Source organism: Berghia stephanieae, chromosome 1 (assembly GCF_034508935.2).
Source record: "Berghia stephanieae isolate SIO BIC M18660-M18661 chromosome 1, UCSD_Bste_1.3, whole genome shotgun sequence".
NCBI classification, from domain to species: Eukaryota; Metazoa; Mollusca; class Gastropoda; order Nudibranchia; family Aeolidiidae; genus Berghia; species Berghia stephanieae.
Window position 1 is genome coordinate 48,450,705 of NC_088360.1, and position 14,104 is coordinate 48,464,808.

The 14,104-nt window shown below is 33.9% G+C and overlaps 1 protein-coding gene across 1 annotated transcript in view; it reads right to left on the bottom strand.

Moving 5' to 3' along the window:
• Window positions 1-1,950: 1,950 nt before the first annotated feature.
• The window catches only part of LOC144976773 (sterol carrier protein 2-like), a 38,952-nt gene continuing 26,798 nt past the window's right edge, over window positions 1,951-14,104 (bottom strand). Inside the window, exons 12-18 of the mRNA XM_078921197.1 lie at window positions 13,070-13,165; window positions 12,047-12,154; window positions 10,453-10,606; window positions 8,753-8,840; window positions 7,412-7,541; window positions 4,912-4,988; window positions 1,951-3,003 (exon numbers count right to left, since the gene is read on the bottom strand). Coding sequence (XP_078777323.1) covers window positions 2,911-3,003; window positions 4,912-4,988; window positions 7,412-7,541; window positions 8,753-8,840; window positions 10,453-10,606; window positions 12,047-12,154; window positions 13,070-13,165 — 746 coding nt within the window. The 3' untranslated portion in view covers window positions 1,951-2,910. The remainder of the gene's footprint in view (window positions 3,004-4,911; window positions 4,989-7,411; window positions 7,542-8,752; window positions 8,841-10,452; window positions 10,607-12,046; window positions 12,155-13,069; window positions 13,166-14,104) is intronic.

The following is a 14,104-nucleotide window of genomic DNA, read 5'->3' on the forward strand; positions in this document are numbered from 1 at the left end:
TGAACAGCTGACGGAAGCTGCTCCCAAATAGTTATCTTTTATGTTCAAGCCTGATTTTTTTTATGGTGCACACACACAAAATCTCAAAAAAATTTTTACAAAAAATTGCAAAAAAGTTACAGCTTTTGCGGCCGCAATGCAATCAGGGATTTTTTGTGGCCGCAAGCTATGCAAAAAACCGCCATGCCAGCCTTGTGGAGCGGAAAGGTCATTTTCTGTTTTTAATTCATCCCCTTGTCTGTGGATACACATGTAGATTGCTGCTGAGATCAACTAGAAACTATTCTTTTTTTGTCTTTAATTTTCTCTGTCACCTGTGATCCAAGAGAATTGCTGACATGGAACTCTAAATTTGTCTTTTTTGCATTGGTCATCCAACAAAGAATCGGTTTTTCATGTCCAACTTTGAATCGTGAATCAAACATTTTCTTTCCCTCTGCAATAAGACTGGAACAACCTGCCACCCGACGCTGTAGAATCAGGATGCCTCCATGTTTAAGAGAATAATTTCCAAACCAGTTGCATCACTGTACTGTAAAATGGGGAAGTGTTATTATATCTGTTAATTTTTTCTTGTAACCATGTGGATATCAAATGTAGAATGCCTCCATAAAAGGGGACTACAACATAATGATGAAGAAGAAGATCCCCTTTATGTACAACATTCACATTTTGAATATTATTTTGTCTTAATATTAATTAATAGCCAATATTTGATTCCCAATCGACTCAAGTGTGAATGACTACCTGGCACACTGAGAATGTCTCACTTTTCACTCTCCTTATAGTTACTAAACAGATGATATCGAACACTGCACATTTAACTGTTTATCTTTCGGTCAAGGACTTCAGCCACGGTTAGAACAAAACCAAGTAATCTCATTCTAAGACAAAGAAAGCAACCGGGGAAAAGAAAAACTGATATAGGGAGATAGAAGACACAGCAAGGAATGACCTCTTCTTTCACCATGGTAGGTCAGACCACTTCCCTGACGACTGGGTGGGGGACTATTAAATATTTTATACCCCACACTGCCTAGTTTGTATTTTAGTCGATTCAGTTTACCCACACCACTCCCTTGTCCCTTTTATGACTAGAATTCTTTGCTGAAAGAGAACACATTGATGTATGTAACGTATCTAAGGGTGTGATTTTACTTTCCTTATAAATCAACTCTTTGCTGTATGTTAATTGTACAGATCCAACTTGGTTCCATAGGTGCACAGATTAGCAGGCTGATAACTGGATGCAGTTATAGGCTTGATTTAATATTATATTTGTTTTTAGAGGTTTTATGTGCTAGCCACTCTTTAGGCTCATTTCAGTGCCAGTAAAAAGGAAGATGATATGGGGAAAAGTTGACGATCTGAAATCAAAAGTACCAAAGACAAAGGGAACTGATACAAATGTCAATTAGGGAAAGAAGATCCACCAGCAATCCATCAATGTACCCGATTTTGACATTACCAAAGTCCGATCCATGCACAAGAGAAGAATCCCGATATGATAGATAATCAAATGCTTACAAAGTAAATATAATATAATTAAAGCTAAAACTATGGGTAATACATAACAGAGGCAATTTTCAAGGAAACAAATATCAGCCCTCAAAAAAAGAAATTACATTTGACGACCTCCCTCTCAACTAAGGATTCCTGTAAGGACCACGGAAGAACAAGACAATCAATCTAAAACAAAGGCAGAGCAACATGGAAAGAGAAAACTAAAATGTGCAGATAGAAGACCTCCACCGATGGCAATATTTTGCGTCGGTTTGACTATTTCCATTACATCAATGAGCTCATAACAATTTGGGTTATCAGACCTGCAAGTAACCAACAAATCTGATGGCCTTAGTGTACTTGTTTGATTGCTGGGTATCATGCCAGAAAAAAATTTCCCAACCCACCCCAAATTAAAAAATAATAATAAAAATACCGCAAAAGCCATTGGTTGAATTCTCTTTTATTCAAAAGTTCATTTGTGATTATCGTGTATAATTTAACATTTTTTTTGTAAAGTAGAAAAACAACACAATAGATACATTTCCTTCCTTTTAAAAAAAACAAACAAATTGGAAAGGCATAGGATTAAGCTAACATTATCTTCAAATACATTCAGACACAGAAAATACAACACTTTTCCAAATCATTCCTTCAATAATAACTTATCAAAAATTTCCACTTAGCAAAATGACAATTGCAAATAATTCATAGCTTACATTTCCCTGAGAAAATATGTCATCTTTGTAGCTATAAATTCTTTCCTTTGCAAATATTATTATCTGCAATAAGACAATACATTAAAATATTGATCAAAAAAATGTCCAAAAAATGTAAAACCTTGACAGGGTGCTAGCAATAGCGTCCAGGTGAGGAATCACAAATCAAAGACCTTTTATAATAAAGGAATACAGTAAATAAAAAAGAAAAGAAACTATAATAACTCGCTGGTTTAGGTGTCATATTTAGACCCTCATTTCTCCCAAACTGCTCTCTTGAGATCAATCATCATGTTTGTCTCAGTATGTATATTGCGATAAAAAAAAAATCAAAACATACACAATATTCTTGTTCAAGACTGTAATCCCTTAGTAAACTTAGTAAATTATCTATGATAGATATTTTTTTTTCATTGTCATTACACAAAAAAGATGAGTATTTGCTTATTGTACAACAAAATCTTTTAATCAGTGGAATGAACGATTATATAATCTGAAATTAAAAGCAATCTTTGAAAAAAGAGAGATAAAAATCATGAGCGAATAAATTATCCTGATTGTTGCTGATCACTAATAGTAGTGGCAGACTATAAAGATTTTGACTGCAAATGATGATTACTGAACATTTTGTCTGTAAATTTGACAATTTTCACACAACATTTACAGCCAACCACGTCAAATGCGTCATTTACAATTTGGATCCAGGCTTGGGCATGATGTCCTTGAGTTTCATAGCCAATGCCATGTTGCCCGCGATCTTAAGCTTGCCTTGGAAGAAAGCCTGGTAAAATAAAAAAAATATTTTCCTTTTTAAAATCACTAAAATCAAGTCCTCATTCTCACTTGGAAATCTGGTAAATCTGGTATTAGATCCTCTATTTAATGCAGATTGAAAAGTCTTAAAATATAAACAATTGACCATTGTTATTGAGAGATTTGCTTTAAAAAACAATAAACACGAAGCATTAATACTATTCTACTATAGACAACAGTTTCAAATAATGTAAAGCTAAAAAATACACAGGAATGAAATGCTAATGTATTATGTAAAACAGTCTTTAATCAAACGGCAAATGATGAATCAATTGAGCAACATACTATTCAAACTAAGTTCTGAATACTACAATTAAACCTCTATTATATTAAAGATAACAAATGCTGAACAATCTCTGAAAAAAACAATATTTTAACAATTACTTTCATTTCATGAAAATTTTTCTTTTTATGAATTGACCTGAAATCTTTTTTTTTAAATGATTGTCATGCAACCACGTTATAAATGGTCTTTGAAAAATGGCAATACAAATAAAGAACAACATTCTCAAAGGGCACAAATATACTTTTAATAGGTTACATAAATCAAATCAATCTGGGAAAGAGGGCAATTTTACTGACTGAACAGTTTCCCTATAACGATTTAAAAGGCAAACAAAACTTAAGTCATCCCAGCATCAAGAAAAAAGATGACTGAAAAGCTAAACAGATTTTAATAAATAGGGAGAAAAATTGGGCCAAGGTGACTAGTTAACAACAGAGAACAGAAGTCCCAGAATAAATCCATAAAGCTTTTATATAATGATATAGATGATGATCATGATAAAAAAAAAATTTTTTAATAATAATAATAAATTTAATGTATATCAATAAAGAGCAGCTTATCTGCGAAGGAAGGGGCTCTGGGTGCTTTTATAGTAATGAGAGGTTGGTACACATATATACATGATTTCACAATTCCAGGGGAATTTAATCTAATCAATGCAAATTAAAATAAGTGTCTTCAGGTCCTTTATCAAGTCAAGATGTCCAAAGATGATGAATGTTTGAGAGAATGTGATAAACTGTTCCAGACTTTGGGACCAAAGATGAATGAATGAATCTGACTGGCTGTCTATGGATGCTTGTCTTGAACAATGCTTGTGTGGTACTTCGAGTGTGTCAGTCTGTTCTTATTAGTATCCACATAAAAATTTATTTCCATAAGTCTCTGTCCACTGCAGGTATTCTTAGCTTTTGAAGGTCATCATATGTGTTAGGGTGCTGAGACAATTAAATGCTCCCTTGTGTTGTTGAAATCAACCAAGGTTGAAGATATTCTATATTTATTCAATGTCTTTTAAACCTCCAAATAAATATGACAGCATAAATCGACTCTGATATATTATAAGATCTCAAATTTGAGAATTTTCATTCCGATTTGACATTAGTGGTCTTGTGGTATGACATTCACTTTCAGATCGGAAGGTCCAGGTTTGAGCCTTGCTCTGTGCTTAGTCGAGTCCCTAGAAAAGACTCTTTACTCATTCTCTCACCGTATTTAGGTGTAAAATGAGTATCTGGCCGTTAACAGCGTTGTCCCTGTCAGAAAAAATTGTAATATCGCCTAATATGCATAATGTCTCATTCTACATGTTATGTGTTGCTGTTGGTCAGGGATCCTTTGTAGATTGCTTTGTATATGTTTAGTGGATATTGCGCTATATAAAAGCTAAGGTTTTTGTGGTTTTTTTATCAAAGAACAAATTCATCACCAATTTAAAGTTTGAATAAAAGAAAAACGGATGGTAAGGACTACTTGTCATTAAACACAGTAAAGCGATTTCCTTCGTCACTAAATCACAATCAGATTTGAGAAATTATAAAGTTAGAAAATTGTAACTTGTTTTGTTTGAATAAGGGAATCAAAACTTACAGTCTGTGGGTTGAGTTTTCCCTCCATCAATTTGACTAGATCTTCATCAGCCAATGTGACCGTCGTATCTGCTTTATCTAAATGAAAAAAAATGTTAAAACATTTTTTTAAAATAATAAATAAATATATATATGTGTGTGTGTGTGTGTGTGTGTATCCCTGACATAATCAGTCACATGGTGAAAATTTTTGTTTTGCATTTTTTTAAAGCCCAATGTTTCCTGAGCATTCTTTTCATGAAGTTATGGTCATATGCATGGGCTAGGGTGTGAAACCCTAATTTTGAGAAAATCGCTTCCAAAGTTGACAAGAGTTGAAATTAAGTATAACGATTACCTTCATAACAAAAGTAAAATCAAATAATTAGGAGTAGAATTCAATTAAAATATTTCATCAAAATGTAGAAAAATGTTTGATTTAATGATTTTTGATGAGAACTCAATTTCCATAAAAAATGACCTCTTGACTAAAATTGTCAATATTTCTGTTCAAAGCTTTTCACCATGCGACTGAATATCCCAAGGACGCCCACCTAAATATATATATATATATATATATATTCTCACAAACATATTAGCTCCTTATTGTAGAATCTATGTCTGGAGGAAAAATTCCACATTGTTAAAAACCCACAAAAGGCTACACTAAACAGAAAAAAATAAATATTTAACACAGGCCCACACAGAAAATAAACCATCCGATATTCACCTCAATAACCTCACACAACAATAATCTCCAACCCCCCCCCCCCCCCTCTTTACACATTACGCGCACACCTACTTATACATGTATATACACACAAACATAAATTAGCGCGGTATTAAACAACACTAAATATCTACAACATATTTCGCTGCCCGGAGTTATGTACATATAACTAATTAAGGTAACAAGATAAAACAAAAACAAAAAACAGGATTAAAAAATCTCAATAATAAATAGTTACTGTAGTTACTACAGCCATTGTAAGTCAAGAAAAAAATTCTTTAGTCTGCCATGATTTCTCTTATGAAACTAGCCAAATCTTTAGAATTTTGGACATCATGTCTAAGTCTTAGACAAAAAGCATACATAACAGCATTTTAAAAGAAAGACCTTATCCTAAATATAAAATAATAAATAAGTCTATATTTGAAAAAAAAATATTCTTATTCATTAATCCACAGCAGAATCCATTTCAAACAATTTCTCGTGGTTAAACTCATTGACCGATTCAACTCCAATAGAGTCAGTGGTACTGATATACAGTAGAATTACTTTAAACCGAAATTTTGGGGACCTTCTAAACCATTTCGGTTTAAAGACATTTTGGTTTAAAGCAAGTTCCCGTTTTGTGATGTTTTTCAAGAGTAGTAACTATTTAAGAATTTTGCTCATTTAATCGTATCATGGGTTTCCCTTTAAATGTAGATGTTGAATAAATGCCGTCTTCATAACCATTTTAAAAATTGTTATTTTTTTATTTTATTATTTTATTTATTTTTTGGTGTGCTTTAAAAATATTTTTGGGGGTTTTCGTTTTTCATTCAAAATTGTTGAAAGAGTTCAGCTCGGGATGCCGTGTTTTTTTACATATCTCTGTCTCGATTAACTTCACATAGTATTTTGATTTTAAAATCCAACGTGTAAGTGTAAGCACAGTGCTTTCTTTTAGACATCTTTTCGTAAAATGTAAAGCTAAAATAAGATCGAAAGTTCTTGTGCGATAATTGATAATGAATGATGCGCAGCTACTCAGAGGTGAAGTGAAATGGATATGAAAAAGCGTGTCAATGCTATGCTGTCTACTACACATCTCTCTTTTGTTGAAAAGCCATTAGGTTCAAAGGCCTAATTACATAACCCCCCCCCCCCTCTCTCTCTCTCTCTCTCTCACACACACATTCAATCAAAGTGGAAATGAAATGGCATGTCAATGGTAAGTTGTCGACCTCCCCCCTCCTTATTGTCGTGTTGAAAATCCAGTCAGTTCCAAAGCATCAACACGCGAGCGAGAACATCTCGCTTGCGTGATTCTACACCCCAAATCCCCCTCTTTCCTCATTTTTCGCCTGCCAGTCAACCTTTGTCTTCCTTTTCCAGTCTGCGATCGTGGTCCTGGCCAAACCCAAGTGCAGTGATTGAAGTGTTTGCCTACCCCCCACCCCACCCATCACCCTCATCTTATACTTACGCTCTTTGTTTTAATATCGCCGGCATTATTATGTGGGGCCACCTTCCCGAATTTTGAAGAAAAATAGAGAGAGAAAAAGGGAATGTGCTCTCAAGTTGTTTCGGTTTAAAGAAAGTCCTTCTTAGAAGTATTTTGGTTCATCGTGAGAATTAGTACAAAGATAATGAAGAAACCAGTACAATTTATTAAAATCTTTGCGCTTTAAGGTATTTTTCGGTTTAGCTTCGTTCGGTTTAAAGTAATTTTACTGTATGTGTCCATGGTAATCTAACAGGTATGCATATGTTCATATGGAGTTATAAGGCATTCGACTACTACTCGACAAACCTTTAGAGTTAAACTTGACCCCTCCATTTCCATTCTTAACATCAACAATCCAATTGCACTCCTGACCACCTGCATTCTTTACTTTGAAATTGAATACCCCTTTCATCTTTTTCACTATTGTAGCTCCATCCTGTAGAATTAGTAAATCAAACATGGATTAGAAACAAAGGTCAACTAATATCTTACTGTAGGTAGTATGTGCCAAATGCATTTTAAAAGAAGGTCATGTCACGAAGAATTTTTACAATCATTAGCAAGATTCATCACTGCTACTGCTACATCCATCAATCAGATGGTTAAAAATAAAAATCAACCACTTTTCATTAGCAAAACAAATGCAAGAAACACAGGTTCCAGATCACCCATTAGGGAGAAAAAGTCGTGACATCAAACCCTTTTGGTTCTTAAATCCTTGGGATTGTGCATGTAACCAGTCCTTCGGAGTACTAATAATGAATAGGCTACATAAAGGTGGCATAACTATTTTGGTAGCAAGATGAATAGGTAGATTCTTAGGATTACAGGATGTGAAAGAGCGAGGATGGATGATATTTATTGACAACCAGCATATATTTAGACAAGGAAATAAGATATAATCACTCTGACATCAGAAGATGAATTACACGAAGCATGTATCCAGTCCTCCGGAAGAGTTGTTTTACCCTTCCAATGAAATAGGAACCAGTTTTTTGACTTCACACTTTTCTTCACTATTACAACAGTATTTATAAGTAATCTTAACTTAAACTTCATTCCTTCAGTTTAAAACATTCAGCAATGGAGATTCTCAATACACCAAGAGTGCAGACATAATCTCACAGTAGTATAATTGAAATTGAGCTTTCCATGACTTTGGTCCACAGTTGCATTTTAACCTTAAGCATTTGCAGCACTTTGTGTTTGATAAATGCAAAAGAATTAAGCACATAATAGACAAATTCCATTTATTCGAATGGAAAAGAGTAAAAGTACATTTCCATCTTTTGACAATGACACGTACGAAGCAATTTTATTTTTTTAAATTAAAAACAAAAGCAAATCATAAACATGAAACAAGATTCAATTTAAACATAACTCCTAAATACACAACTCAGGTACATTACAGTTTTGAAATTACAAGGACATCAACGAAAAAATGATGATGATAATAACAACAACAACATTAATAATAAAATGGAGGAGAAGGAGAATGATGAGGAGGAAGGGGAGATCAACAACAAATACAATTATAATAATGACAAAAACAACAATAATATAATTTATCAAAAGTTGACTTATATGAATTTATGAAAAAATGCTCAAAGCTATGGGTAACACTTTTTTATTTAATCAAATACTTACATCTTCTATAGCCTTTTTAATCAAGCCAAATGCAACAGCTGATTTGAAGTCATCTTCAGAGCTGGTGTTTACTGCCTGAATGCGTTGTCTGAGAGGGCAAGAAATGACAAGGAAGATTTTAACCAAAACCTTCACACAATTTTTATGTTTGAAAATTCTAGTGCAACTGCAATAGTATTGTTTTATTGCTTGGCCTCTAAATTTCAATCAATCAGGGACCTTTTCATTGTATCAAACACTGCAAAACAACCTTATCTATATTAGTTAGACCTGTAAATGAGCTCTATAAAAATTGACTGAAACTCTTCGACAAACTGAAGTCAAGTTTGTTTGTTTTTTTTAAAATAAGGGCATCATTGGTGAGGAGAGTATGACTGCCATTGATTTGATGTAGAAGGAATGCTAAATAAGCATGTCATTCATATATGTAAAGATGACTTCATCAAAGAAAGAATTCACAAATTTTGGAATTTTTCTGACATAGTCAGAAAAATAATCACCATTATCATCTTTAACTTCTAGTGCCATGACCAATTGAATTTATTCCTCACATCTTTATCGATGCTCGACAAGTCTGAATTGCGATCCACGAACAGCTCAGGCAATGTGAGAACATTAATTAAAATAATGTAGCAATTAGCAAACTTGATTTTCAATCAGTTAATGACAGGAAAAATAAACTGAAATAAATATAACTTCTGGCCAATACACTGAATCATTAAGTAGGAGAAGTGAATTATCATCATAATGAAGAAACTTCGGCAGGCGTAGCTGTAGCGGAAAAATCCAAAGAATCTAAATGAATGGTAAATCGCCACAGTAAACAGCAAGCTCGCTTGAGCAAAACAATGGCAGAAAACGTCCTAATTTGCGCGGGAATTACGTTCTAATTTGCGCGGGAATTAATTAGGCTACTTACCATTGTTCCTTACAATTAGGTACCCAATTAGAGAAGAAACGGTCAACCAGTTTGTTTACAACGTGAAGCAATCGAGATGTACTTATAGCAATCTATCCTAACTTTCGATTTGAAGGTGTCTACATAACACACTTCCAGCTTTCGCATTTAACTTTTTCCCTCTTTTAAAAAACCCCATGTAAATGTGGTCAATTTTGGCTTAGATGAAACAGTGAAATTTAGCGCTCGGCAGCTCAGTTAAAATTGGCTACCGTTGGGATCACGACAGGTACACTGGGATGTGTTCAGACACGCCAATTCTAAAAAGCGTCGCTTAGCCTTGGCAATAAATCCATCGTTAATATAAACGGCCCCCATGAGCTATGCGTAGCGCTGTGGAACACTCCTAATTCGACTACGATTTGTGAATTCTTTCTTTCGTTCCTTTTTTTAAATATTTGAATTTGACAAATTGACTGATTTCAGTTAATTGACTGAGAATTTACAGGTCTAAATTATTCCAAAGACAAGTAGCAACAACTTCAAGCTGGCTGCTATATTCTTATACATATTCAACTTCTGCACATGATTCATCCAAAACAAGATTGGACAATGAATTAATTTACATTGCAGATCAATATAGCAGAGACAATAATATGGGGGAATGATTATTTCCTCTTTTATAAACTGCTGATTAGTCGTTTACTTTATTTATTTATTTATTTTTTATAATATTTTACAATTCCAAGCTGTAATTAGGTAATTTTTAAAAGAGAAAAAAAAAATGCAGTCTAGTACATACACATTTTCCTTTGGAAATCCCATCTTGTAGAGAGATATTACAACTGCTCCGCCAAGACCCAAATTGTGCTGAAGACCAACTGTAGCTTTCGGAACTTGTCGTTTTCCAGCTAATCCTCGCAACTGCCAACAAAGCTCTGAACACTGAGCCAAGCCTATGAATGAAAATAAGAAATGAGAGATAACATAATTTTTTATTACGAAATAGGTAAATAATATTGAACAACTAAAACAAGAAAGAGAGAGAGAGAGAGAGAGAGAGAGAGAGAGAGAGAGAGAGAGAGAGAGAGAGAGAGAGAGAGAGAGAGAGAGAGAGAGAGAGAGAGAGGGAGGGAGGGAGGGGGAGAGTGATAACATCCTCATGAATAGCTCAATAGAATATATACAAACATTAAAAAGTACAGTCCAAGTCGGTTTATTGGGATGGCAAAGCTCTGAACACTGAGCCAAGCCTAGGAATGAAAATAAGAAAAGAGAGATAACATAATTTTTTATTACGAAATAGGTAAATAATATTGAACAACTAAAATAAGAGAGAGAGAGAGAGAGAGAGAGAGAGAGAGAGAGAGAGAGAGAGAGAGAGAGAGAGAGAGAGAGAGAGAGAGAGGGAGGGAGGGAGGGAGGGGGAGAGTGATAACATCCTCATGAATAGCTCAATAGAATATATACAAACATTAAAAAGTACAGTCCAAGTCAGTTTATTGGGATGGCTTGGTTCCTGACAAATCATCCCAATTAAGTGGCGTCTCAATTAAGCGACAAAATGAAATTGAGCAATTTTTCAGAGTTTTTTTTCACCATAGTCCACTTTGCATTTATCAGACTCGTGACTGGGAATACAACTTCTATTTCTAACCGCACAAAACAATTAACGAAGATACCACTCATAACGGTTGCATAAGAAAGCAACAGATTAAGAATGAATTGTCTAACCATTCATCTCATTGAACAAACTGTGATGACTATGACGAATGGTTCGACCACATACCCGATTGGCTGTCGCGATAAACACCAACAAGAGATTCAGGTAAATTCTATTGTTCATGTGATGAGTTGTATGACCTAACACCCTGTTGTCTGTCCTGTATGACTAATTTGCATTTTATGAACCATCGTTTTAAATGATTGATGACAACGAAAAAGCTCTTTTATGGGGACGGCCATTGTCAAATTTCATCCCATTAACTGATGGGCTGTCTCAATTAAGTGGCTGGGAATTGGAAAGGGTATGATTTTTCATAGAAAAATTTCCGTTCCCAGAGAATCGTCTCAATAAAGCAGAGTTCACAATAACGGCTTGGACTTGTCAGATTTACTATTTTATCTTGGTTATTAGTTATTTAAATATGTTGAGGAGACAAAGAAAAGTGGAATACTTCCATGCTCCATGAAGAGATCTCAATTGTCCAATATTTGAGCTTCAGTCTTAGAATTAGAAGAATAATATGACACACTGCATCTAACAAAGATGCATTAAGCATCCAATTTTGCCCTTACTAGATCATAGCAGTTCACTTGACACCGGCATTGTACAAAAGGAAGCTGAAGTAAGTACATCCAACAACAGTTATTATAACTTTTGATAAACAACTAACCTGTTGCTCCTAAAGGATGTCCCTTAGATATAAGTCCACCACTGGGATTGATGACGTACTTGCCTCCGTATGTGTTGTCACCCCTGTCTATGAAAGCACCTGCTTCACCTGGATCAAATAAGTACAAGTATTTTTAAAGCTTGGAATTAACATTTTGCCATTCAATCATTGTGGCCATTAGGCGAATATCTAAATTATATTAGACGAATATTTTAATTATACTTTGATCTGCACAGCTGAGAGTTCTAAAGTCAGAAAAGATGAATTATAAAATTTTCATAACCGTTGGAGGAAAAGAAAATCAAAGTTATAAAAAAATGGTGCAATGCAACCTCAGGAAAAAACTTCATCTATAGCTCATTTTCAAAGTCTGATATGGAACAATACTTTCTGGACATATTGTGAACTCTTTACGAGCACACTCTTAACCTCTGACAAACTAATTCATATATCATCATCGTCAATCCCATGATCTGATGATCATTGGGAGGATACACGGGATGCAGATCTCACCACATTCCACCATTAAGCGATTCCGCCACGAAGCGCAGTCTTTAATCTACCGGGGCATGACCGATCCCAAGTAATTAATTTCTTGCAACATTATCTGTCATGGTTAAAAGGGTAGCAAAATTCTGTTACTTAGATTATGTAATTTACAGTATGTTTTTCATAGCAACCATACAATCACAATAAATTAAAAATTTGATCATATCTGATCAAACATATGATAGTCTAAATTTAAAATGATACGATGATAGCACAGCTCAACCCAAGACAGTTTCCCCTTCAATTAAAAATGTAAAAGTCCAAGTCATTCACATCATTTGAACACAGAATGAAGGAACTTTTAAAACTTTGATGACAAGTTTTGCTCCTTTTAAGAAATAAATCAAAACAATTCAATAATAATAATAATAATAATAATAATAATAATAATAATAATAATAATAATAATAATAATAGTAATAATAATAATAATAATAACAATAATAATAATAATAGAAAATCAAAACCACCCACCTTTCCCACAGAGTCCCAGTGCTTCGTACGTGATAAGTTCGTTTGATGAGAAACAATCATGAACTTCTGCTAATTGAATGTCTGAGGGCGTTAAACCTGCAAGATAAATAAAATATCAACCGTAACATAAACAAATCCCCCCCCCCCCCCCCCAACCCCCAAGAAAAAAACAAAAAAAAAAACCCAAAGAAAGTAACCAAAACAATGAGAGGAAAGCATGCTTGACAACATAATACAAAAGACAGTAAATTATAATTGAATTATTACACAAAATGAAGTTATTTAATTTTAATTATGAAAACTGCAATTTATTGCATAGTTCACTATATTTTTTTTTTGCAAGCAAGAGCAAAACATGTAAGTTTTTGAAATGCAAGTAGGTTTATAGCACATCACTCTAAGATGTGAAGACATGAAATTCAAGCTGGCCAAATTGGCAGGACTTGTCGCTGTGGACAAACGTGAACTTACTTGCAAATATATGCAAGTCATTACGAAACCTTTGTTCAGTCTATCTCTCAATATACCTAATTTTGATATCATTTCAAAGGCCACAAAACATGCTTTCTTTTGGTGTACTTCATTCTTATTCTTCAATTCCTGATTACATTCTCAGAAAACAAATTAAGTAAAAATGTATCAATAATAAAATTATAAGAACTTCAAAAATTATGGATACATTTTAATTATACTCAGTACATCAGCAGACCATTAATTGTACAAATTTCCTGCAAAATGTCATTGAAATTGATAAACTTGCACTCGCACACTGTTTACTCGCCATCAACTCCTTTTCAGGACAAGAAAATCATACCATTTTCACACAAACCTATTTTTTACCTAACTTACCATACACGAAAACGATTTGTATGATAATAAAGCTTATTTTAGACCTTTAAAATGATACCCTAAGCTTGCCATTTATTTTAATTGACACAAATTCAGTGGATACAAGTGATCCAATTCTATTGTAAAACTAAAACTAAAACCCAAACCCAATCCTATCGATCGATGCGAGTGCTGGTTGGGATGCAG